We start from the raw sequence: 26,203 nt of genomic DNA on the forward strand, positions 1-26,203 counted from the left end.
TTATTTTTACTTCTGATGAGTTCGAAAATGGCTGCGAACTACCCTGCCATTAGGTAATGCAGTTTTAAAGGCGGGTTCACATTGTCCAATAATATCACTAAACTCTATAATACTGTTGAATCTTAACACAATGTTACTTTATAGCTTATGTATAAGTTTTTAAGTAGTTATTTTGTTATCAATCAATCAATTAGAACATTTATTTTAATTATCAAATGAATACTTGAAACTGTAGGAACGTTTTCAAAGAGAAAAATATTGTTTATTCTGTGTTAAATTGTCTTCCATTTATTTTTCTTCAACATTTGCCGTAGCTGAGATGTGGCGTTGGAAGACTTATAAACAGGTTTAGTCAAAAATTTTAATTTAATTCGCCACTGCCACTAGATGTCATCCTCGTAGTTTTTCTTCTTGATAGTACTTTGAACATCAACGACATTTGTAATTTATATACAATAAAAATAATTAAATAATTAAATTATAAAGTTTTGGTTTTTCATTATGAACATTTTAAAAAAACTTAAAAAAAGCAACAGAATTATAGGTTTTTGACTAAACTGCTAGTCGATTCTTATTTAAACACAAAATCCCCGTAAAAATGATTCCACCCATTTAGCTTTGTTTGCCCTCTTGTACGTTTGGTGGAAAAAAATAAATTTCATTTTAAATGCCAACTCATGTTTTTTGCCTTAAACTTAACAAAAGTTTCTCCATATATCCACTAAACATCTATATCTAGTAGATCAATGTATTTTTTAAATGAAATTTGTCACTTAAATATTCAAGCGGAACTAACAACTTATTTTCATGTGCATACAGCGTATTTGACAATCCGCTTAAAGAAGCGTTCGCATTTTAAAACATATTTTTGATTAAACGATTAAACTTCTTTTTCAAATACGCACGAAAAAAAGATGCAAAGAATTAAAGTCACATCATTAAAAAATGCCAGAGGTCTTTATAAGTGGACGTTCTATAGAAAAAGTCGTAGTGCAGATATGAAGACGAAAGTTTTCCTTTTTCACTAACTAGAAGTTAATGTGACAAAAAACTTAATAGGTGGATGAAGTACCCAAACAATGTAAAAAGTTTTATCCTAAATAGCTACTTGGCTCGTTGATTCCACGGCAGAGCCAAGCCCTGGCTTGTTGGATCGGGCTCGTTGTTTTTTTGACTCGCTGAAAGTCCAAATTGATCGATAGAGCAAAACCAAGCCATCTTAGTTTCCCCACATACGTTTGATTTTGGATCGGCTCTGGTCCTTTTAATTCTATCGTATAATAATAGCTTTTGGATGCAAGAGGTAGATTTTTGGTTTTCGTAAAAACTTTTTGAAAAATACTTTCAAAATGAATGAACTGAAGGCTGTTTACGTCTACCCCCTCTTATATAAAGGATTGTATACTGATTGTAGACGCCCAGCTGCCCTCCACGTTCTGATATGCAAGAATGCCCAGCTTTCGGTATTCGATTTACTCAGTTCTAAAAGTCAAGGCTCCTCTTTTGTTTTTGATTTTAATTAAATTAAATACGAAAAAAGTAATTCAGCAAACGTGCAAAAACAATGTTTCCATTTTTTTAACAGCAAAAATTAAGAATTTTTGTAAAGAATTTAAGTTTTTCGTGAACAGCACAGCGAACAGCAACAAAATGAGTATCAGCTGCGAAGATGAGGCCTTTTTTCTCCTTTCTTTAGTTTTTTTTACTTTCTTTTACAACACGACGGTCAAGCGTTCTTTGTAAAAATTTACAACTTCGATTTGCTTGTTGCGTTCCATTTGTGAAAGCTGGCCTTTATCGCCATCAATTTGAACAATAACGTACGTTTAATACAATAGAAAATAGGGAACGCGGTGGGCAAAATTGTTTTCCGCCCCATCAGACGTTCTGTTTGAGATAATCAATTGGCTAGTTAATATTTCGGGGCGACTTTCCATTACCGCAGCACGAATTTCCTTCTAATTTTTTTTTTCACAGTTAGGTATGGGTCTCAATAGAACACGTTTTAAATATTAAGGCGAGGAAGCAACTTTAAGTCATAGAAAAAATATTTTCTTTTTCGGACTTAACCTACTTTGTTTGCATTGCATTTTTTGAGCCTAAAACAAGTTTTTTTTTTAATTGATAAGACGGCGTTCTAACACCTAGGAAAAGGGGGGGGGCATGCTGCCCCCTGCAACCCCACCCCCTTGGGATCACTATAGAATTTGGGGTGGGTGCAAGTTTGGGTATATGCAAATTACTTTTTGCATTTGAGCACTAAAATCAAAGAAATCAACCAAAAAAAGCAAGTATGGCAACAGTAAACAAAAAACAGGGAATAAATGTCAAAATCAACCATTTTTGTATTAAAAAAGTGAACTTTGAAAATTAATTAAAAATAGAAATAAATGTTTCCTCGATTTAAAATTGATATCGTTATTATTTATTTGCAAGTATCTATCAAATAAAAAAACCGCGCGTCGAAATTCGTGCGGAAAGTTGAGCCCATATTTCAAAGATCTCTGAGAAATTAAAATGGCTAATTAATTATCTCAAAGTGGGGAGAATTTTGCAGTTTAAAAACGTTTACTATGTAATTATTTTTTGGTAAGTTGTAATTAATGGATATAAATCATGTTAGTTCATAGTCAGAGTTCACTCTATTCTTTAAAAGCTTTTTACGAAAAACAGAAAATTTTCTCTATTTTGTAGAAAACTGTTAAGTAAGGATGCAGAGAGACAACCTGAATCCGAGAAATATAAACTGTCCTAATCATTTATCTGAAAATTCTCAACGAACACCCGCATTTTGACATACGTCATTTTGACGTCTATCATATGTTGATAATATTTGTTTATAACCGATTTGTGAATTACTTGCTTTATAAAAGCCGTAATATTTAACCTGCTATTTTTATTTATATTTCTAATAACATTTAATAATTCTTTTAATATTGATCAATGTAAACAATTTTTCGTGTTAGATAAGTTAAATAACCAAATAAAAATGAAAACCATTATTCAAAGAGTTACTTCTGCTAAAGTAACAGGTATGTTAGTACACATAAGCTTTTCGGTGAGGAATATGTATAGAACTCTAGATTCTATTCCTGCCATAAAACTTGCAAGAATAGTTTAAAGTCTCAAACATCAATAACCCCGCATATCCCGAAACCTTAAGTTAATCTTTTTGCGTCGGTATATTTGAACAAATACAAAATTTATTTTATTTTCAGTTGACGAAGAGCTTCTGAGCAGTATTGGAAAAGGAATCTGTGTTCTTGTTGGATTTTGTAAAACTGACACTGAAAAAGACGTTGACTATATGTAAGCGCACAAAATACAAACAGATAAGTTTGATTAAACACCAACTTATTTGTTTTAATATTTAGGACAAGAAAGGTACTTTCCCTTCGATTATTTCATGACGACGAGGGAAAACGTTGGAAAAAAAGCGTTAAGGATAACAACTTTGAGATCCTTTGCGTGAGTCAATTTACATTATACGGTCGACTGAACAAAAACAAACCCGATTTTAGAATGTCAATGGAAGGTGAACGGGCAAATGAACTATATAAAAGTTTCTTAACAAAGCTTGCAACGCTATATGAACCAAGTAAAATTAAAGGTTAGTTATATTTTGTGTGATTTACTTGCACATATAATAGTTAAATGAAATATTGGCAGGCTTTAAAATTTAGCCTTGTAGAAATTAAAATAGGAAATCAAATTTTTTGAAGATATCCATACTAAAAAATAATAAATTAAAAAACAAGAAAACTTATTCTTAATCCATTTTATATGATCCCTATCACGGATCCCATCGTAATGAATCCTATTTGGTTATAGTTTTTCCGATTACTATGGAATTCATGATAGGGCTGATTATAAAAATGTATTACATTATGCTATGATTGCGCTTTGGTTGCCTAGCTATAACCGGCCCTAAGGTTAAATATTGCAAAACATAAGTGCATTTTTGAGTTATTTTACCCTCATCTGTTATTAAGAAAAATCGGATACATGATAAAAGTCTATGACCCAAAGATGAACAAAATTAGGGTTATTCATATCCTAGCTCTGTTATAAGGTTGCTTGGCTTAAAGTGGTAAATTTACTCTCATCTATTATTTATATGATTTTTGTGTAAAATGAAAGTATTTTAACTCTGGTTGAAACTATCAGGCCCGGATTTACAGGGGGCTGGGAAGGACTGCAGCCCCGGAACCCGCGAAAACGAAAGCCCCATCCCATTAAGAAATTTAAACTGTAAAACTGCGATATCAAACTGTACAATCTAATAAACCCCAAAAATAAAAACCAAAATTTGTTTACCCCACAAAATCCAAACTCGAAAGCTATATACCCCAAAAACGTAAAACCCAAAAAGCCCAACTCACAATTATTCCCATAATTTTAAACCCACATAGCTCAACCCGCTAGTATATCCAAAAAGTCAAACCCACTTAGCCTAAGTCGCTATTCTTTTTTTGCAAAGTGTGGAAATATGCTGCATTAATTAGTAATTATCTCGAGTATTATTTATTCTTTGTTAAGAGAGATGTGCAATTTAAGCGTTAAAGTACATTTCGTTACTAGTGTGGTAATTTTAAATTATTAATTTACACGGGTCCGATTTGAGTTTAACAAGCGAAAAATGGCGATATAATTTTTGCGCAAATGTATTGAATCTTATTTTTCAAAACAACGTACGTAAAGTCGAAATTTCCGTAACCCTCCCGTGTGCAAAATTCACCTTTACGCGAATTACTCGTATCTAAAAATTAATGTTCGACTTTTAAAATACTTAACTGAATCGTTAAAAAACAAATGATTCAAGTTTTTCCAAATGTTTGTATAGCCTAAGAATAGTATTAACAATACTTTTAGCTAATTGTGAAACAAAAAGATCTTTCTCAGTCCTTAAAAGAATAAAAAGTATGTACCGATCTTCGATATTGGATATATATCTTTAAATCGTTTAGTAATCGGATCCGAATTATTAAGATCGATTGAGTTTAATGATTTGATTCAAGATTTTGTTAAAATGAAATTGAGAAACAAATTTAATAACTATTATTTATAATTTATTTACTCTTTTAATACAATAAATCCTAATTACTACATAATTTGTTACTTTTAATTTTTAGAAGTTTTGAATAATCAAAAAGAATTGGTCTGACGGTTTTGAGTTCATGGTTTTTGGATTAATTACAAACTGGGTTTTGTGGGTTTAACGCTTTTGGGTTTACGATTTTTTATTTGCGATTGCAAAATGAACACATTTAATTTTTCAAAAACGTTAAAAAGAGCCCCTGATAAATAATTAGCCCCGGGTATCAAAAATTCTTAATCTTATCGGGGGTTGGAGCACTGGGGGATAGCTTTTTGGATTTGCGATGCGTCAACTCCTCGGCGCATCGTCTCTGAGATCGTGGACTCCTAGCGCCCCCGGTTATTGGGTTGGCTCGTTTGGGGCTTAGGACGCTTTGGGTTACTGGATTGGCTCGCTTGGGGTTTAGGACGCTCTGGGTTATGAGGGGTTGGCTTGCTTGGGTTTTATATCTTTTTAAAAGGCCTCAAATTTGAAATAGCCCCGGTCCCCCATTTTCTTTAATCCGGGCCTGGAAACATTATAGGGTTGCTTAACCAAAACCTGGCATAACTCGAGTTGCAGGCATTTGAAGTTTTAAGTTTTTTGGTAAGTATAGAATATTGATTTCATGTGTTATGAAGTCGGTTAGTTTTTAATTCTAAATTAATCGAAGTACTTAATTCTAAATTAGTTCTATGCCTAACCAAATGTTGGCATAGACGAGGGTTGCCTTAGTTTGAGATTTAAAGTTTTCATTAAGCGTAGAGAATTCATTAAATCAATGTAGATGGTGCTTCCATTTTCCGCAATCCGTGTGAAACATATTCAAACATAGTTGATCGTGGTCAAATGCATACAAAGAATTTTTAATTAAAAAAGTACGCTTACACCTTAGTGAACAACATTCATTAACATATGCTTAAATTGCGTTTTAGAACATTTGTCTGTTTCTTTTTTTAAACAACTACGCTGTTTGTATATTTGTATATATGTACATATGTACGTATTAATGCATAAATATACATCAGCCTTTAGCTTACCCTCTTTTTCGAAAAACTTCGCTATGGGTCCTGTGTTCTATTACATGTTCAAATAATAAAAATAAAATATCAACATTATATAATATTAATTTTTTATTCCGTTCTAACATGAACGCAGCTTACAATTGTGGGTATAATTTTTTCTTTAACCGTTATCCAGCAATGCCTGCATCATATTGGAGTCAATGCCAATGATTTTTGTTATTACTCTTTCTTTTTTTTCCACATTTTAACCCTTCATTTAAACGAATATCCTACTAAATAACACATGAGATACATTTTCTTCACTTCCAAAAAAATTAACACTTCAAATGCAGGCAACCCTGAGTTATGCCAGGTTTATATTAGGCAACCCTAAATTTTTTGAACGAGAGTTAAATTGACACCAAAATCAAATTAATAACAGATGAGGGTATATTTACTTTGCAGGCTCACCTCTTTAAGCCAGGCAAACGTCCAATAGGGCCAGGATATACCTTATGGCCATTAAAATAGAAACAGCAACAACTTTATCATATAAAGTTAAATAAAAACAAAACAAGCAATTTTCATGATTCTAACTGTTATTGTAAACTCAGTTACACTACTTTATTTTAAATTATGGGATCTTTAGTTTTTTCTCTTTCTTTGTTATTGCAATTTGCAAATGACAAGTTTATTGAGAAAACAAATATTTTGCCTGGTCATTAAAATAGAAACGGTCCAATAATCAAGACGTATTTATTTTTTAGCTCAAAAAATTCAATAATATTTTAAAAATCTTAAATTAGCCAAACGGTATGTAGCATCTGGATTCCTTTTTTATACACAAATCTATAAAGTTTAAAAGTTTAGGCGTGGAAGGTACTGCAACAAAGAAGAGAAAAGTGCAATTTTAATTTTTCGTAAAGGTTTTCGTTAAGAAAAATAGCTGAGAAAGTTGGTAGATATCTGTAAAGCTAGTTGTAAACGCAATTAAGCCAACGAGGGAAAAAACAATTGGGCCAGCCAAGAAAAACCACCATTAGAGAAGATAGAGACATCATTCGTGTATCAAAAAGATCCTTTTAATTCTTCAAAAGACATTAGAGCCGAGTTACAGCTTGGAGTTTCTTCCAGAACAGTTCGCAGTAGATTGCCGAAAATAATTTGCGCGGGCGAATCGCAAGGAGAGTGCCCCTTTTAAGAAACAAAAGGCTTAGACTTAATGCTTAATATACGATGAAGACTGTAAAGAATGGAGGTGGAAGTATTCAACTTTGGGGACTTTTCTCCTGGTATGGTGTTGGACCTATTCATCTTATTGAAGGCAAAATGGATCAAATATGAAAAACACGAAGCTGCCATATGTGGAAGAGGATATGCCTTTAAAATGGATCCTACAGCAGGATAATGATCCGAAGCTCTCGTCAAAACTCGCAAAAAAATATTTTAATGACGAAACAATTAAAGTTATGGATTGGCCATACAAATCACCTGATTGGTATGGCTGGGGATTGAATATGTGATGACTGCCACGGTGGGTACAAATGAAAGACACGGTATTCAATGGAGTCTGTTTGACAAGCTTAGCCAACAACACGGCAGGCTCAAATCAAATGTGTCATTCACTGCAATTAAATGGAGATGTGGCTGGCTTAAGGATTAACACAAATAAGACCAAAGTAATGACCACGGGCCAAAGCTCATAAGTTATTCTAAGGCAGGGGACCATAGAGGAGGTCGAGCAGTTTAATTATCTGGGAAGTTTTATAGCTCTTGATTGCGGAACGGACCTGGATGTTAACAGTAGAATAAACAAAGCCCGTAGTGCATTTGGAATCCTTTCTCCTCTGTGGAACTCTAGCAAAATATCGCTACGCACCAAGTTGAAACTCTTCGAATCCAACGTCAAATCAGTGCTTTCGTTAACCGTTGTCTGCGCCCTATTCTGAAGACCCGGTGGCCGAAAACCATTTCTAACATTGAGCTGTGGAATAGGACCTGATAGAAAAAATTGGACATAGGCATCATGAAACGGAAATGGTGTTGTATAGGCCATATAATGAGGAAACCGGACGACAATATAGCAAAAAAATCCGTCCAATGGAATCCCCAGGGTAATAGACGTGTCGGAAGACCAAAGACAACTTGGAAGTAATCAGTTTTAAAGGAGGCTCGGTCTGAAGGAATGCAATCGTGGCCACAGCTGAGGTCAGTTGCGGTGAATCGGGATAGGTGGAAGGATCTTGTTGTTGTCTTAATGTTTTATTTTTGTATCTACTTTAATAAAAAATATATTTAAAAAAAAAAAAAAAAAAAAAAAAAAAATTAAAGTCCAAATTAAAATTTATTTCAAGTTTTTATTGAATAAAGTACTTGAATTCTTAAAACCTTAAGAAGTGTTTCTATTTTAATTTCCATGACTGTAAGTAGGCAACCTTAGTTTTATCATATGTTAGTCATGGACTTTCATCATATACCCCGATTTTTGTAAATAACAGATGAGGGAAATATAATTCAAAAGCACCTCTATTTTACAATATTTAACGCCTAAGGACCAGGTTATACATAGCTTGGCAACTAAAGCGTACATTGTTATCTTTGATAATATATTGTTCATTATCAAATAACAGATGTAGGTAGATATTCCTTCTACGTATTTGAGACTATTATCTCCTTTCAATATCATGAAATAAAAATAAGTTTTGGATGTGGACTATGTGGTTCCTGTTTACTGTTTTAAAATATGCTGATTAATTTAATGCACATTTATAAATTAATAAGTTTTTGCTGTGTATTTGTATATTTTTGAAACTAAGTTCAAAAACAAATTGATACATAAATATATTTGTTTAAATTTCAGACGGAGCATTTGGAGCGTACATGCAAGTTCATATAAATAACGACGGTCCAGTTACTATTGAAATAGAATCCCCTACGTTAAATGAAGAAACATAATAACTTAAAAGCTCTTCAAACAAAAAACAGAATTAAATAATTGTGAAATTAATTTATTATTCAAAAAATTACTTTTTACTTATTTTTCACTTTAACAAATTAAATGGTTGTATATAATTTTAGAAGTATTTTTTAACAGTACAAGAAAAAAGAATCCAGACTCTGATATTGCTGCCACGATTAATTCCCACTATTTCTACAGAATGGCAATGAACAGGAGCATTCCGACAATTGTAGAATAAAAATAAACTTCAGGTAAATTACAAATTATTATTGAACAAATTATAGTTTCGAAAGATAAACATAAAGAATTAGGAGCTTGTAAGAATTTTGTTTTGTGTCCTACACGAACTCTAGGAATAATAAATACCCTTATAATGATTAAATATTGTGTGAGTAATTAGGAAAGGATTAGAAACATTGATTTTAACTGTTTGCACATTGCAATAAGTGGGAAATATGGAGACAGTTAAAGCATTTCTCTCTCGTGTAATACGACTAAATTAAGAATTTCTGTACTTTACAACACGTTTCAATGGACCAAGTATGTTTAGTAAATAAATAAGAGGGCTCTTAATAAAATCTGCGCTGATCTCTCAAATATTTTCTTAGAGCCAAAAAAAGAAAAGAAAAACATTCGGAGCATTCCGAAAGTTATCACAATCGATTATAAAAAGGGAAATTGTATTCTTTATTTATATACGGGATTTTTGAAATCGGTGCAATATGTGAAATTGGAAATTTTGAATTTTATTGTCTTTTGAAGGTTTCTAGAATGCATCGTTTGTTTTTAAAGAGATGTCTTAGCTTAACTCAAGAATCTGCAATAAAAAAATTTACACGCGCAGGAACTAGTCGTGAATTCTTTGTTTACAATAGGAATTTCAAAAGTTGAAAAAAAATTGTTAACATCACATTTCTCACGAACCAGCAACGCAATCGACTTCGTTTAAAATTTATATTAAAAATTGTTACGTCTGTTACTAAAATTGGTAAGAATTGATTTTCGATTCGAATATCTTGAGAAAATGTAAAGGTACTGACTTTAAATTCATTTTTTCAATAACATTGCAAACAGTAGTTTGCGTACCGCCTCAATGCGTTGAGACATTAAAGATACTAGTTTTAAATAAACTTCAGCGGGTATTTTTCCATTCTTCTTGAAAACAGACCGGTCTTAAGCTCCTGAATATTTTGACATTTTTTTTTACCAACTCGACGACGTCCCAGTTTATCTTAAATATACTTAATTGCATTAAGTTTACGGACTGCGCAGGTGTTTTAAGAACTCTGGGACAGTTTCAGTTATAACAACCATGACCTTGCTGTGTTATATGTACATATGCTTGGGGTCGTTGTATTGATTAAAGACTTGTATTAAAGGCTTGCTCACAATTAGAACCAAATGTTGATATAATCCTTTTAGTTATTTTACCTTCCACAAAGTGTAGGTTTCCAGAACTCGACATACAACCCCATTCCATGACTGATTTACCGCCATGCTTCACAGTTGCCCGTGTATCTTTATGTGAAAATTATTTATTTGTTTTTTTTCCGCACAAATATTCATCCGCCTCATCTTTCAAAACTAAATTTGATTTCATCCGTAAACAAAACCTTTCGTAATTATTATGTACAAAAACAATACAAATTTAAGAAAATGTACCTTAATTCCAGAAAAAAGGATCCTTAGTTAAATGTTCCTTACCAAATGGAAACCTTTCTTTTCCATTTTTTTTCAATTACAAATGGATTAATTTTAACGTTTATCGAAAAAAAAAGAATACTTTAGCCTGTCGCGAAAAATATCTGGATGAGTACAAAGCCTTACGATTGATGTGGTACCACAATGGGCCATTAAACTAGCCTTAGTCTGTCCTACTGTCTGTCCTCAACCTAACCTAATTCATCACAATTTGACGGGAAAAGTAGTGTTACTAAGTTATCTATAAGTGACCGATTATGTGTGGAAGACGAAATCGTAGACTTGTTTTGATTTTTTGCTGTTGTCATATAGTGAGTTGTAAAGGTCGAGGATTTATTCTTTTAATTCTCTACTACTGTATTTGAAAAATTCAACAGGACCCCCATCAATACCAGACGCTTTTTTGTTTTTTAACTGTTGCAAAGCAAAATCAAGTTCCATTGGTGTTATATGAGCATCGATTTCTTCAACGTCAGTATTTGGAAGTGCGAAGCTGAGAGTGTAAAGATTCCCTTCGGCAGACAATAGTTTTAAAATGAGCAGCTAGAGTTTCAGCGTCAAGAGTTTTCTTCGTACTTCTTTTCCCATCGGTTACTTCTTTTACAATATTACAAAGTTCTTTTGAATTATTGCTGAGACAATTTATTTGCTAGGTCCTTGTAGAAGAGAGCTTTCTTCATTTCACATAGTGATTTGTACTCCTTGTTTGTTTGTAGATAGAGGTTTTTTGAAAAGTATCATATTTGAAGTTCTGAATAATTGTAGGTATTTGAACGATTGCATTCGAATTTTGGACAGTCCTTGTCCAGCTGTACTATGGCTATTAGCTAGGAACTAGATGAATTATAAGTTATATAAATATGGCAGCGCAACAGCTCGTAGAGAAACAGTGCCTAGTGACTTACAACCATTCTTGTGTGCGAGTAATTGTAATGAATGTATAGATTGTATGCTACGCCCCAATTAGAGAAAGTATTTTTAATGACAAGAATTACTCATGGAAGATTTGTCAAATCTTTGCAAGAGGAAGTATTATGACCATAACTTATCAACATTTTTAATCGAATATCGATCAAATTTTATAAGATTTCTAATATAAATTCTTTTAAGGATATCAACAAAATAGACACATCAATTATATTTTCAACCACTAATATTCTTGATTAATATGTAATAATTAATAAATTTGTTCGGGATTTTTCAAAGCGAAAACAAAAAAAAGTATAATTACAATGAATTGTTTTTGAAGGGAATGTTGATAAAGCTAACGAAAATCAGCAAATCGAAATTTGTTGAGCATCATAGGATTCTATAAATCCAATGGATTGTGACATTAATTTTTTTTTGTAATTCTTAATTCTTTTTTTTAATTCTTGCTTTTCCTAATGGAAATCGTTGTAGATTCAAACAAAATTTAGACATAAACTTAAACAATTTAAAAGACAGCATACCATTTCAACTTTTCTAAAATAAGCAGCGGTCTTAAAATTACTTGCTTAAGAAAGAAACCGATCGAGTGTTGAAATATGCTTAAAATATTGGCATGGTACAACCATTTCTGCTGTTATGAGCTATTTCGGGTAATGTACTGGGTTGTGATGGAATATGTTGTGTTCAGTTGGTACATAATGAGTTGGATATATGAGTGGCGGGGAGTTGTACAAAATCTCAAAATGTTGTCACTAGTGTGGACTGCGGAGGCACTATGATATACTAAAAAACGTAAAAAGTCCACTTTTTACGTTTTTTTTTTCCAATTTCCTAGAGCGCTGTCAATGCCTCGTATGGATTTCCTTGATCCTTTAAAACTCAATATGTCCTTCAAAAGGTGTTGTTACATATATCTATTATCTAAGGGAAGTGCTCTCATCCAAGTAGTATAATATTCGACAGAGGGAATTTAGTTATGAGACCTTTTTCGGTGTTCTGATAAACAGACATATCAATACTATAAATTAAAACATCAAATTTAAAATTTTATTGATTTTTTTTATTGAACAAAACAATTGTGTTTTGTTTCGAATATTTTACAATATAAAATGTAATGTGTAAAGTTAAGAAATTATTACAAATTATTGAAAGAAATTACATGAAATGAGTAGGTATACCTTAAAGTTATATAAATGAGTTTAATAAAAAGAAAAGTAATATTCCTTTTGTAGAAAAACATAATTGAATTTAAATGATGAATTGATGATTATAAGATTTGTATGTGAATGCAAACATAAAATAATTTGGTATAGGATGCTTTTGTTTTTATAAGGAAATATTAATATATTGCTATCCTTACATTTTGAGCTACTTTTAATTTATTTTTTGTGTGTGTGTTATAATATTTTAATCGAATTTTCTTGGAAAAAAAAACTTTTTTTTTCGAATAAGGCCCAATTTTCTATGTTTTATGTTTAATTATTTGTATTTTAGTAAACGTACGTCAGTCGAGTGTAAAAAAAATATAAGATAGATTTCTTATTTTTGAAATAGAATTACTAAATATAACGGTGTTATAATTGATTATAAATAAAATTTAAGAGAAACAACATGCAGATGAATATAAAAACATTATTTTGTTTCTGTTCGGTTTTTTTTGGAAGATGATTCTTTTTTTTTAAATTTAATTTTTGTCTTTATATTTTCGTTTTAATTTCGGCAGTCTAATTTAATTCTTTATTAATGTCGTTCTTTCTGTTAAATCTAAATCATTTTTTTTTTTGACAAACTAAGAAAACTCACAATTAAGAGTGTTGAGAACGTTTTTAAGTATTTCTAAATAAAATTTGTTGCTATTAGAATTGACAGTGAAGAAAACAAATAACTTCGCGTTGCTTTGCTTGAATTTTCTTCCTGATTTTGATAAATATCTAAAGATAAATGTATATGAACTTATTTACTTGTTTCTGGAATAACATTTTTGTTATTCTCATCTAGCTTGAGTTAAATAATATTTAATATTTAGGTCCTAAATGTGGTTTTCTTGTAATGATTCTAAGTGTAAGTTTTTTGTTTTTGTTTTTTTCTAAATGCATTTCGCTTTATAGTTTCTTTATATTAATTGTTGGTTTTAGCGAATGTTATTTATTATCCTTTTTTCATTCAAAATTTTTCTTTGTTATTTATTTTGTGACAAAATTAACGATGGATTCCCACATATCGTTATCTACCAAAGACCGGAAGAGAAGCCACCAGGTGGAATGCGATTTTTGTTGATCACTTGGTTGGCACCATTTAGACTTGGGATAGTTGTATTTATTTCAGCTCCAGCTGGTTTGTATCCTTCTCCAGTGACAGGGTTTCCATCTTAAAAATAAAAAAAACAATACAAATTAAAAACAAGTAATAGACATGCATATCATGTTTTCCATTATATTAAATACATACATGATATACATCTTTAAAAACTAAGTTTACTAATATGTAGGTAGAATTGAGATATAGTGTCAACAAAGTATTTTTGTAGTGCACAAAAAGGTGTTTCAGGTGATATTTGTGTTTACAAAACAAAATTACAAATGATATTGGGATATTGTGCTTTAGCCTGACATGACATAAAATTGTTTCTATTCATTTTTAGTTCGTTTAATAATATTTTAAAAAATATGAGATAATCATTTTTAAAAGAGGAAAATATTTGTATTTAAATTATATTTCAGTGTTAAGAAATGAGTATAAATTTGTATATTATCTCGTCTGAGCATCTTTTGTAGGAAAAGTGTGATTTGAAAAAAATGGAAATTTCATTGCTTACATGTTAATTGAATTTAAATATTTTGTTTTCAGGATTTGTTTCAGGAATTTGTCGGCATCAAGAAGTGACAAACAAATAAAATTTGTTTGCTCACTATTGAAAAATTTAGCTGAGGACTGAAATTGAGTCTAAAGCTATAAGCAGACGTTTGCGGTTCTGACGTCATTTTTACGACTATCCGCGCATTTCATCCTTTTGGGAAAGTCTCCACAGACAAGTAAAAGGTTTTGATCGGCAGACATTCGTACGAAACAGTGGTATAATTCGAGTTTACTCTCACGCAGTTTCATTTACAATTTCGCGCAGAATCCTTGGCGTTGCCAAGAAGCCAGTCTTTTGCTTCGCACTAGATTCTTGGCGACTTTCGTGTTCCTCATCCAAAGCTTAAACAGCAATAGCTGCTCACTTTCTTTTCCACATTTTCAATAATGTACGTTTTAAACTTCGTCATCAATCGCAAACCTTGAGCAAAGCACAATTTCAAACAATGTATTATGTTATCGCGAGCTTGCATATGATCGTGTGCACACGTCATTGGCCCAAAATTTGCGCACTTATTTGCGTACACTTAATGTGCGAACAAATCATCAACGCAAAACAAATATGAGGCTTTTGGAACAGATTCCGCATATCGTCTGAACACTGTTATAAGCGAGTTTGCGTACAGTGATTTATGTGTAGCATTTGCGCTGCTTTTTAAAATTTTTACGTGACGCCAGAACCGCAAATGTGTGCGGTTTTTTAAATGCTATGTTTACATAATATAATAGCCGTGATAACTGCGCTCGTAATGAAGAGATAAGTTATTTTTGTGCGTGTGTTATAATACTGCAGTCGTAATTTCTTAAGAAAACATTATGCCCAGTTTTCAATGTTTTATTATTTGTGATTCAATAAACTTACGGCAGTAGGAGTGTAAAAAAATATTGTGTTGAAAATGTCTTGTTTTTTTTTATAATATTTACTAAATACAACGGAAAAAACATGCAGATAATTGGTGATAAAGGGTTTAGTAAGGTAGTTTATAGTAAAACGAAAAGAAGCAATTATTAAAGTTCCTTTTTTTAAATATTTGTACATAATATTACTGGAGCTTTAAAACATTTTGTAGTAAAAACATAGAAAAAGCGTTAGATTCTCGTTATTTAAGGCAGTTTTCGGAACAGAAGAAGTGTATGTAAGTTTGAACTCTCTTTTGAAATTTAAATGTATTAATAGTGGTAGCCTGTATGCTTTGATTATTATTATTAATATTTATGGTTCCTTTTTACTTTTACAGCTAGGTTCCAAAACTAGAGTGAAATGAAATCGAGATCTTAATTGAAAAGCGAATGGAATTATTTTCAGGGTCGTATACTTTCGAACAATTTTATAACTTCGAAAATTTTCCAAAATCACTCCAAGTAAAATTAAAGAACCTGACATATATCACATCAGTCAATATACAATTTAGCTGCTTGTCATAATTTGTACAATCTGGCGGTTTTTCTTGTTCTGTGCTTTTCATTAAATTTAGAAATTAAATATTAGTTTTTTTTTTTTGCTTTCGATTGAGTTGTTAACTGAAGAATTACGTTTCTTTGCGGAAGAAAATAACGGGTGCTATGGGCAGAAGCATAGTTGAAAAGTTCTTAAGAAACATTGTTTTACATGAAATGTTTTAGGAAAGAAATCATACTAAATAACCATTTTAAATGATTTTTCTGTTTCCGCAAATATAAAGTCGAAGCTGCAACTTTTCAAAAACCAAATCTATTTGAAAAAAAAATCGATAAAAATTAACTGAACATTTTCATTTTCAATAGATTTCTAGTGAAAATGAAATTTAGAACTTGGGGGGTCATTCCGTAAAACGGTTATCGTCAAACGATAGCGTTTTGACGATAGTCCCACTTCACGTAAGACGATAATCGTCAAAACGATAGTGTTTGCACGATAGCTCAATAGGTATAGTCTGTCATTGGTTTCCAAATACTAACTAAACAATTTAAAGTAAAAACCAACCTATATATAAGCATTTTTTTTTCTTTTTACAAGTGAAATAATTTAAACCATTATAGTTTTGATCGAAGTTTTTCAAAAAAGTTCTTTATAAAAATACTGGAAACAATAAATACTTTGCCAGACGGTTTGCTGTAACTATTAACACAGTGTGTGTCGAAAACTACCAATGCTCTTGCACTAAGCACATTATCCAAAATAGTTTCGGTAACAACACATATTGTATGTCCCCTGATAAAATTGATTATTGTCTTCCTTCCCTTTATAATAATGGGGGTTATACACATTGGTCAAGGGAGGAAGCTCAATCATGAATGTTATACCCATTTGCAGATGAATTTGTGTTATGTATACACAAAATTATAATTACAACTACAATATCAGACATAAATAACTTATATTTGAAATTAGAGTTTTATCTTCGGCGGCAAAAAAAATCACTAGCAGTCACTATCACAATAAATACCACAAAATAGTAGGTATGTTTGGTAAAAAGCAATTTGTTGCAAATTTTCACAATTTCCAATGGACAAAAACCAAATTTAATAACAGTTGTCGAACAAGCATTATCTTTCGTTAAGTTCATTTTGACTTTTCAGTTATCGTATAATAAAAACGATAGACGAGACGATAGTTACAAATTTATGTGAAGCAAATTATTGACGATATCGTTAATGATAATCGTTTTGAAATTACGGAACGAATCCCCTGGCTATTAAACTAGGATATATCGAAAACTTGAATCAATTTACATAATATTTAGATTCCGATTTCTTATGTGTAGAAGTGGCAATAATGTATTTCTCAATGAAATGAAAACATTATTTACTTGAAAGTATTTTTTCTATACTATACTTTCATTCACGAAAATTAATCATTTGACAAGAGTTTTTTTTTTATTAAAACTGCAACCAATTTGTTTTGTTTGGTTTGGAAAATGATTAAATCTACGGTATATGAACTATACAATTATAAACAAGTAAAAACATATAAATGCATATAAACAATAACAACAAATTTCGAACTATTATAACAACAAAAAAAAAAGCTTTTTCAACGAAAAGATTTTCTTTGGAAAACATAAGACATCAACTTAAAAATATACCTCTGCGCGAAACATTACGACGGGACTTCAATTCAGCTCCAAGACCCAATCCTGTGATGGGATTGCGTGGAGTTGATTTATTTGATCCACTTGTTGCACTAGTAGACTTCTGAGAAAATGAAGTTGAAATTGTCAATTCAGATCTTGAGTCTTCAGAGCTATTTATTTGATTGCTTCTTGGTGAGCTACTATCAACTATTGTATTCTCTGTAAGTTTGATTGATGATAAACTTCTCGCCAAAGGAATATCATTGGATAAGTTGGTCTTTTCATCGGTTGGTATATCACTTTGTGAATGCTGTGGTGAAGCACCAGATGTTTCACCGAGTTCTGCAACATTAATCGTTTGGTGCGATAAGATGCGTTTAATTAACACACAATGATGTATTATTTATGCATTTATGAATGCTAACAACAAATAAAATTGAAAACATTGGATTTGTGTTTTGGAAATGAATGTGTGTGTATGAATTTATGGGTAACAAATGGAGGCTACTTAAAAGAAGCTAAAATTATATAGTAAGTTTGCACATACATACATCATATTATGTACATACATACATACTTATATTATATACGAATTGTTTAAAATATTAGTGATTATTTTACTTACTACCACTCATCTTACGGTAAAACACTTGCAGCGTGCAAAAAATTGTAAATTTATAAAATTTTGAATGTGCGTTGTTGCGTTAGGTGAAAAGCACAATAAAATAAAACAGAAGCTTGTAAAATTTCTTGATGATTAATTGACTTTAAACAAAAAATTAATTCTCGTTGATAATTTCAAACAAAAATATACATATTTTCTATATTATTTTTCACTGAGATGACAAAAATCACATCGATATTTTTTTTAAAAATGTTTTCTACTTATTTAATTTCAAGTAGATAAATTATATTTTGGTCCTATAATAATTTTTGACTAAGGCGCAAAAGCTAAAATATTTCAAACTTATTTAAATGCAATGGTAATGCAAACACATGCATATCGATCGAAAGAACATTTTTGTTTCATTTAGAAAATATCATTCATAAAAATGATTAATATAAGTAATTGAAAAAATTAAATATTTTTGTTAAATGAAATTTCAAATGTTTATATGGTGTTGCACAATGTTATGATTGCTGTTTCGTGAGTCATTTATTAAAAGTCTAAAAGTTACGATTAAATGCACATAATTTGAATGTATTTCAAAGTAGCCTAGTTTATTTAAAAAGTATAATGCTTTTTACAAAATTCTTGTTTTTGTGATTCAATGTAATAATTTCAATTCTTTGACGGTACTAGTTATAGTACAAGAAAGTAATAATATGATTATTATACATCACGTTCTTGAGACGTATTATAGCCTTCCTTGTCTGGCTACGCATGTTATGTATCAACTTTAGTATTGAGACGGAAGCGGAGAAGATGGTTTTCAATGAGAGGAAGAGCAAGTATGTGCTGCCATCGAGAAAGAATATTGACCGAAGACATAGACTTTTTTTTTATTTTGAATGGTCGGCCTTTAACTTATATGTAATTAGAAACAATTGAGTAATAAGTCCTTTATCGAAAAAGTACCGATTCATATTTATGGCAGTGATTCTTGCCATCATGCATGATAAGAATGTATGCTTCGAAAGGAAAATTCTCCAAATGATTTTTCGGTCTCGTCTGCATAGACCGAGAGGGACAAGAAGTTATAACCACCAGTTCCACAGGTGGTACACCGACACTGACCTGATCAAAAGAGTCAAAGACTAACTACGGAGATGATTGGGTCGTGTAGAGCGAATAGACATTAACGCTCTAGCCTGAAATCCGATCCCGAGGGACCGCGGCTGAGGTGACGCACACAGGCGAGAGAGGACTTAAACCAAATGTTCGTGTTAAATTGGAGACAGCTAGCTAGGGACCGAGGTGGTTGCAGATGCATGTTTGTTTAGGACTAGGTCAATCCCGGACAGTAGCTCCAGTATGAAATTATTATGTATCAACTTGCATCTACATTTTGCGGAGAAAATTGCCTGTGGTTGCGCCATTTCCAAGAGTTTTCTATTTGGTGATTGTTTGTATGTAGGTATGAATGTTTTTTAATTGCGATGTATTAGAAAGTGCACATGTTAGCAAGCACAACAAAACACAAGACAACAAATATAACACTTCGTCTCATGCGCTTTTAAATTGGATGTAAATTAAAATTAGTTTCAAAAGCCTTTTGATATGACAAGAGTTTGGTCAGTGCTAATGTAGTACAATACTCAACAAAGTGTAATCCGCAATAAATAGATGACTAAAATGTATACTTTGAAGTATAGTAAAAACTTTCTTGTTTCTACTGCCACAAGTCCTTATTTTGGGAATTCATAATAAAATGAGCCTTAAAAAGTATCTCAACTATTTTGTTCATGTCTGGACACCTGCCTATACTGATTTGAGTTGTCATCTCCGTGGTTGCTAACCATAAATAAATTCAAATGTCTCACCTGTCTTTGAGAGTCCATTTATCTTTAAATTCTCGGTGGAAGAGGATACTGACGATGCCGATGATGACGAACCACCATTTTCGAATTTACCATTCCGACCATTACTAGCATGATGCCCATTACCATTAGCTGCAGCACTGCAGTTACCATTTTCCGAAGCAGCACTATTGCCGGTAAAACCAAGGTTACTCTTCATGTGATTTTTGGCTGGTGTAAATGGACGCTCTACATCACCAAATAGACGAGTATACGAATCTGTGTTTTTTTGACCCCGGCGTGGCTGATCACCTGTAAAAAAAAAAAAAAACAATTATTATTTTATATTACCTTTTTGTTTTACTACAATCACCACTATCATTATTTTCATCGTAAGCTGAAACTTTTTTCGAATCATGAATAAAAATCTATTACCAAATCCGTTCGTAATACAAAATTGTATAAAACCTTTCACTACGATCACATTTGGTGATAGTTTTTTCGCTTTTCGTAAAAGTCTCCGATTGCTGTGAAAATCGTAAAAGGGATGAATAAGTTTTCGTATTCGTTGCATGCAAATGCTAAAAATACAATTTTAAGATTGTTTTTGTAGGGTTTGTTAGTGACTCAAACATCGTAGTGTATTTTAGACAACATTTGGTGGAGAATTAGTTAATTGTACTGGTGAAATTAAAAAAGTTCTTTAATTAATTATTTAATTATTTAACAGTAGCTGTTGTTTTGAATGAGAAATTGAGAGATTATAGTAAGGAAATACCAATTTCCTTTTTATTTCAAATCCCACTTCTAACTATTTGTTACAAATATGCACAAACAAAAAACTATGCGAAAACATACGAGTACATTAAAATAGTTTCATTTAACCACATTCAAAGTAGGCTAAGAGAAATACGATAAAAAGAATGAGTTAGACGCTGCTTTGATTTTATATCAAATGACAAAAGCCACATTGTTACTTTACCAGTGAACAATGCCGACAAAGACTAGATTGATAGTAGATGAGAGGTCATAATTTCATCTGATGTGAGTGTAAGTTTAGTGGGACTTATTCAGTTAACACTTTCATTTACAACAACAAACAATGCTGTTGAACACTGAGATGTATGTTAAAAGTTATATGGGAAAACGCACAAAGATTTGCTAAATGGGGCATTGGCTTTCATTGTATTTTTCCTTAACAACTGAAAAAAGATACATTCTTTTCTTAAAAAACACAAATGCAAAGTGGTACAGTGCAATAACTTAAAGCTTATTAAAATACCATTCTTAAGAGCAAGAACAAAAGAAATAAAACATTTTGCAAGAGAATTTAACGTCTACTTGCTATTTTATTGAAGAACGTTTTTTAATGAACCTCGGTATTTATGATTATTGTTTAATTTTATAAGTATTTATTTCGTAGAAATAGAACAACACATAAAAGATTTTGCGAATGGATAGCAAAACGAAGGAAAGTTAAACTAACTGGTACACGATGGTGCTCATAAGATAAACCAATTAAATTTTAAATGAAAATATTTGAGGCTATGTCAAAGAGGTTTCGTTCGTTCTGACTTGGGGTAAAGGTTTTATTTGAAAGCAGGATGACCCATATAATTATGCTAATATCAGCACATTTCAATAAACAAAATCATCGCTGTTATCGTAAAGTTAAATATTGGAAACGTGAATTGTGCTCAAAAGTTTCTTGCGGTATTTGGAAAAACACATTTTTGAAAAGATATTGTTTATTATTGCATATCGAAGAACTGCTTTCTTCTCTTTAGTATCGATATAGGTTCTCCATTTGAGAATACGCCTATTAGACAGTGCCCATTGATTATCGAGCTTATATGCTTATTATTGCATTGCGAATACCTGCTTTCTTCTCTTTACTATCCATATAGCTTCTGCATTTGAGAATACGCCTATTAGACAGTGCCCGGTTATGGCATTGATTATCGAGCTTATATGCGATCTGCTTATAGATAGCAAGCACCATGAACAAAACGTGGTAGAATGGGTCCGCAAAACGATTATCGTCAAACAATAGCGTTTCGACGATAGTCTCACTTCACGTAAGACGATAACCGTCAAAGTGACATATTGACAAAGTTACGTGAAGCAAAATTATTGACCATATCGTTAATGATAATCGTTTTGAAAATTACGGAATGGATTGTCTCTATGGCCCGGCACCCAGCAAAGGTGAATATTGAACTGTTATGCCATCCCCATTGGAGATGATCGACTTTTATGTACTGTTATAAATAGTAGAGAAAGAGTACAGATATTTGCTAGCGACCTGGCTATCTGAGAAAAAACAGATATCAGATGTTGATATCACGTTTTCTTTAAGCCAAATCAAGACTTCTTTTGTCGCCAAAAGTTCTGCCTGGAACACGATACAATCATGGGGAAGGCGGAACGAGAGACTTAATAACAGTCGTTCAAAGTACAAACCTCCACCAACAATTTTATTTGTTTTTGATCCATCTGTGTAAAAGTGGATTGACTCGTCTTCCAGGAATGCCTTTAATCCCAGAAAGATAGAAAGATCTGGAAGGTATAGAAATCTAAAAGAATATGTCGAATTGCAGTTGGGAGATGATGTAGCCTGTGCGCTTTGGAATCAATTCTAAATCTTTAAGAATAACGGAGTGGCCAATGTTGTTGTTAAGCCACTGCAACGAAGCTAAGTTTATCAAGAGGAGTTAGTTAGTGTAGGTTATCCAGTGCAGCAGATGGGTTCGTGCGATGCGATCCGCTTATACATAGGCAAGCTGAACCTTGAACGTTATATAGTTCGTCGCGGTTTATAGCCTTTTCTATGGCAATTCACCATACTGCCACACCGAACATTAAAATCTGTCTGATTTGTTGCGAATAAACAATATGAAATTTTCTAAATCCGTTGCTTTAGGGAATTAAAAAAAAGTTTATTGTGCTTAAATTAAAAGTTGTGCTCAGAAAAACCAATTTTGGTGGTAAATAAAAAATAAAATCAATTTCTGCAGCTTAAAATATTTGAATTTCTTAATAATAATCATTGAATAAGGGTTTAATAATTAGTGATGGTAAGTAAGTCACTTTTATTATTAGTTTTTAAGACATAAACATAGGATATTTTGTATTTTATACCAATGAGATAAAATCTGTGAGCTCCTTGTCGGGCTGTAAAAGACAGAAAAAGAGGAAGGAAATAAGAAAAATAAAGAAAAACATTCATTTATTACCAGAATTTCATATTTTCACAAAAAAAAAAAATAATATAAAAAGCAATTAAATAAGTAAAATACATTTCATTGGGTGCATGTCGTTTGATTCATAGATTTAAATTTCAAACATTTTTAATAGCATTTTATTTTATGAAAACACTTAAATTATTTTATTTTATGGTCATCTGTGCGTCGAAATATACGGAATTCTTGATGAAAAATTATATTCTCGCATGCTTGTGGATTTACTTTCCAAGACTTAAACCGGAAATAGGGAACCACTAATTGCATGATTTTTACACTATTCGAGATACATACGTATTTATTCATTTAACTATTATGGTTTAATTTTCGGAACTTAAAAACTTCTACTAATGTAGCTATCAGAAAAGTCAGAAACTTTCATTTAGTCCTGTTTGTTAACCTTTTCCACCTAAGGTTCTTAATTATTTAGTTCATTAATAAACGTTGTTTTCTCTTGTAGTGGTCCTGTAAAATAGGGGGTCTATCCCCTCATCTTTAGGAGGCAGGGCAATTAAAAAAATTACTTATAATGAAATAAAAACAACAGCAACACTTACAATAAATTACTATACCGTTTTGAAAGCCATAAGTACCAATCCTAAATTTAAATCAAATTATTTATGTGAACAGATTTTAAAAATTTCGCACACAAGCTCAAACATTTTATTAAAAAAATATAAATTTAAGTTGAGACGAAGTTTTTGCAAAACGGTGTTTAATTGGCTATAATTATTTGATAGACCTGTAAATGCGTATTGAACACTGAAAACAACACGGTTCTATATCTTCTAGTTTGTGAACCAATTGAAAAATATTTGTCTAATAAATGTTTTAAATACAGCCACTAAACAGGTAAATGCAGTTTTGTAAAAAACTTACTCCAGCCTTCAATAATTATTTGACTATTTTTAGCTAAATCAACTTTTAAAAACGTAAAATTTTTAGGAGGAGTTTCTTAAAATTTAACATCTCGAAAAACACCCTTCAGTAACTATATTATGTTATATGCCCATAGGATACATTTCAAGTTTCCCTCAATTCAGATTCTTTAAATAATTAATACCCAACCTCTCAGCTACTGAATATCTAATGTGGTCAACATCGGAAGGTTCCAAGCATCACTGTTTATACTTTACTAAATGTATGTACGCAAGCTTTCATAAATACCCAACAAATTAAAATTTAGTAGAGTAAAAGTAAGTAATTTGCTAATTTTGTTTTTTTTTATAGCAAGGATATACAAAATTTGGGATATTTTACCACACTTAGTTAGGGTTCTTTGTTTGTTTATGCTTCGAACACAAAACACTTATTTTCATACTTCAGAAGGCTCATAGTCATCATATATTTTGGGAGATAGAAAATAATTTTAATTGATTTGTAAAACTCAAGGAAGTTGATAAGAAATGCGCTTATTTCAGGAAACCAATTTTGGAAAATTACCTTATATATATATTACAGGCTTGATAATATTATAGTTGATTGTTAAAAAAATTTTAAAACTTAAAAAGGTATGTTACGTTTACATACTTTGTTTTGTATTATGATCAATAGCTTTTTTGAATATAGGAATTTTTTGACTATAAACACCACACCACACCGTTGCTTAAAACAAAAATTCTCTTAATAAAACAGGTGGTGAATCTTGACTGACTCCTTTCAAGGAAGACGTAGTTCAGTTTGAAATAAATTGCATGGATGGGTCGCACGAACTTGGTTCTGCGTCCAAAGAGTCTGTTTAAATATAACAGTTACCTACTTACTTCGAATTTAAAAATATACATACTGCAAAATTAGTTTTTCTTTAAAAATCGAATGCCAAAAAAAAACATCATACATTTTTTTCAAATTGGTAGAGCATTTTTTTTTTGAAAGAAGTCAATTTAAGAAAAAAAGTTTCAAGAAAATTTCATAAAAATCAATCGGTTTGTTTTTGAGTAAACTCGAATTTTCGATTTTTGACCAAAATAACTTGTATGGGGACTATTTTTTTTTTTAAAGAAACGACTAACGCGAATCTCCTTTAAAAGCTTAACTTTTAAGTTTGAGCTCAACCGACCCAAGGGTAAAAGCTCTATGGCGAGGACATAGAGACGGATAGAATCGCGAAAAATATCTATAAAGTATGACAGTACCCTCAGATTTTCATAATTGTTTTTAGATTCTCATCCTGGTCCTTCGGATGTGGAACTTCAACGGTAACGTATGATAAGCTCATTAAATTCTGATCTCGAAGGCATTGTACAATGGGAAATGGAGAATTCAATGCTTCGAAAACTCAATGCTGTCTCCTGTCGTTAAAGCGTAACCCACTCCCGATACCGCTATCCACGAGCGGCACTTGCATCGAGGAAACTAATCAACTTTCAGTACTCGGTATGAATATCACAGATCACCTCTTATGGAATGATCATATATTCGATATTGCAAAAAATGCTGCTAGGTACTTAGGATTTCTCCGACGGTGCAAGAAATTTTTCACTTCTTCTTATCTGGCGATAATTTAAAAAGCCTTCATTCGTCCAAAACTTAAATATAACACGCATATTTGGGCAGGATTAAAAAAAGAGCTTTAAAAATGATAGGCGATAGAACTTGATCACCGCCGCAATGTTTCATGCTTTTCGTTGTTCTACCGATATTTTTATAAACAGTGTTCTATCGAATTAGCCAGTTGCATTCCCCCCCTAAAACAATTCAGACGTAATACTTGTACTTCTAGGAATGCACATCAATTTAACCTTGAGCTCAATTTCGGACGTACTGTCAAGTATAGAGATTCTTTTTTTAACCGCACATCGAGAATGTGGAATGCTTTACCCATCTTTGTTTTTCCCTATCATTTTGATATTTAAAACTTTAAGACCAATAAGCATCGGTATCTCCTCTTTAATCCTTTCATATTTTCATAAAGCGCGCAC

The 26,203-nt window shown here is 31.7% G+C and overlaps 2 protein-coding genes across 10 annotated transcripts in view; one reads left to right on the plus strand and one right to left on the minus strand.

Annotated features, from left to right (window-relative positions):
• The first annotated feature begins 2,831 nt into the window (after positions 1–2,831).
• LOC129943448 (D-aminoacyl-tRNA deacylase) lies at positions 2,832–9,161 on the plus strand. 2 transcript variants are annotated; one of them, XM_056052915.1, is made up of 4 exons: positions 2,832–3,032; positions 3,219–3,309; positions 3,375–3,610; positions 8,942–9,161. In XM_056052915.1, the coding sequence occupies exons 1-4, from the start codon at positions 2,990–2,992 to the stop codon at positions 9,034–9,036; spliced, it is 465 nt and encodes a 154-aa protein (XP_055908890.1). In that variant the 5' UTR covers positions 2,832–2,989; the 3' UTR covers positions 9,037–9,161. The 2 variants fall into 2 exon arrangements, with proteins under 2 accessions (XP_055908890.1, XP_055908891.1); XM_056052916.1 differs by lacking the exons at positions 3,375–3,610; positions 8,942–9,161 and having other exon boundaries at positions 3,219–3,313.
• A 3,548-nt stretch (positions 9,162–12,709) lies between these two features.
• Positions 12,710–26,203, minus strand: part of LOC129943446 (microtubule-associated protein Jupiter) — an 87,810-nt gene continuing 74,316 nt past the window's right edge. For 4 of the 8 annotated variants that reach the window (XM_056052909.1, XM_056052907.1, XM_056052908.1 and 1 more), the window contains 5 exons: positions 23,182–23,214; positions 20,065–20,352; positions 18,206–18,229; positions 17,593–17,922; positions 12,710–14,038 (listed from right to left, as the gene is read on the minus strand). In XM_056052909.1, the coding sequence (XP_055908884.1) occupies positions 13,899–14,038; positions 17,593–17,922; positions 18,206–18,229; positions 20,065–20,352; positions 23,182–23,214 (815 nt within the window). In that variant the 3' untranslated portion in view covers positions 12,710–13,898. The remainder of the gene's footprint in view (positions 14,039–17,592; positions 17,923–18,205; positions 18,230–20,064; positions 20,353–23,181; positions 23,215–26,203) is intronic. The other 4 variants (XM_056052913.1, XM_056052912.1, XM_056052910.1 and 1 more) reach the window with 3 other exon arrangements.

This window comes from Eupeodes corollae, chromosome 1, assembly GCF_945859685.1.
Source record: "Eupeodes corollae chromosome 1, idEupCoro1.1, whole genome shotgun sequence".
NCBI lineage: Eukaryota > Metazoa > Arthropoda > Insecta > Diptera > Syrphidae > Eupeodes > Eupeodes corollae.

What these genes read in the sequence shown, in the direction of transcription:
- LOC129943448 (XM_056052915.1), top strand. Translation starts at nt 2,990, where the DNA reads ATGAAAACCATTATTCAAAGAGTTACTTCTGCTAAAGTAACAG. An exon ending in TACTTCTGCTAAAGTAACAG is followed by an intron (nt 3,033 to 3,218) that starts GTATGTTAGTAC and finishes TTTTATTTTCAG; the next exon opens with TTGACGAAGAGCTTCTGAGC. An exon ending in TGAACCAAGTAAAATTAAAG is followed by an intron (nt 3,611 to 8,941) that starts GTTAGTTATATT and finishes TTTAAATTTCAG; the next exon opens with ACGGAGCATTTGGAGCGTAC.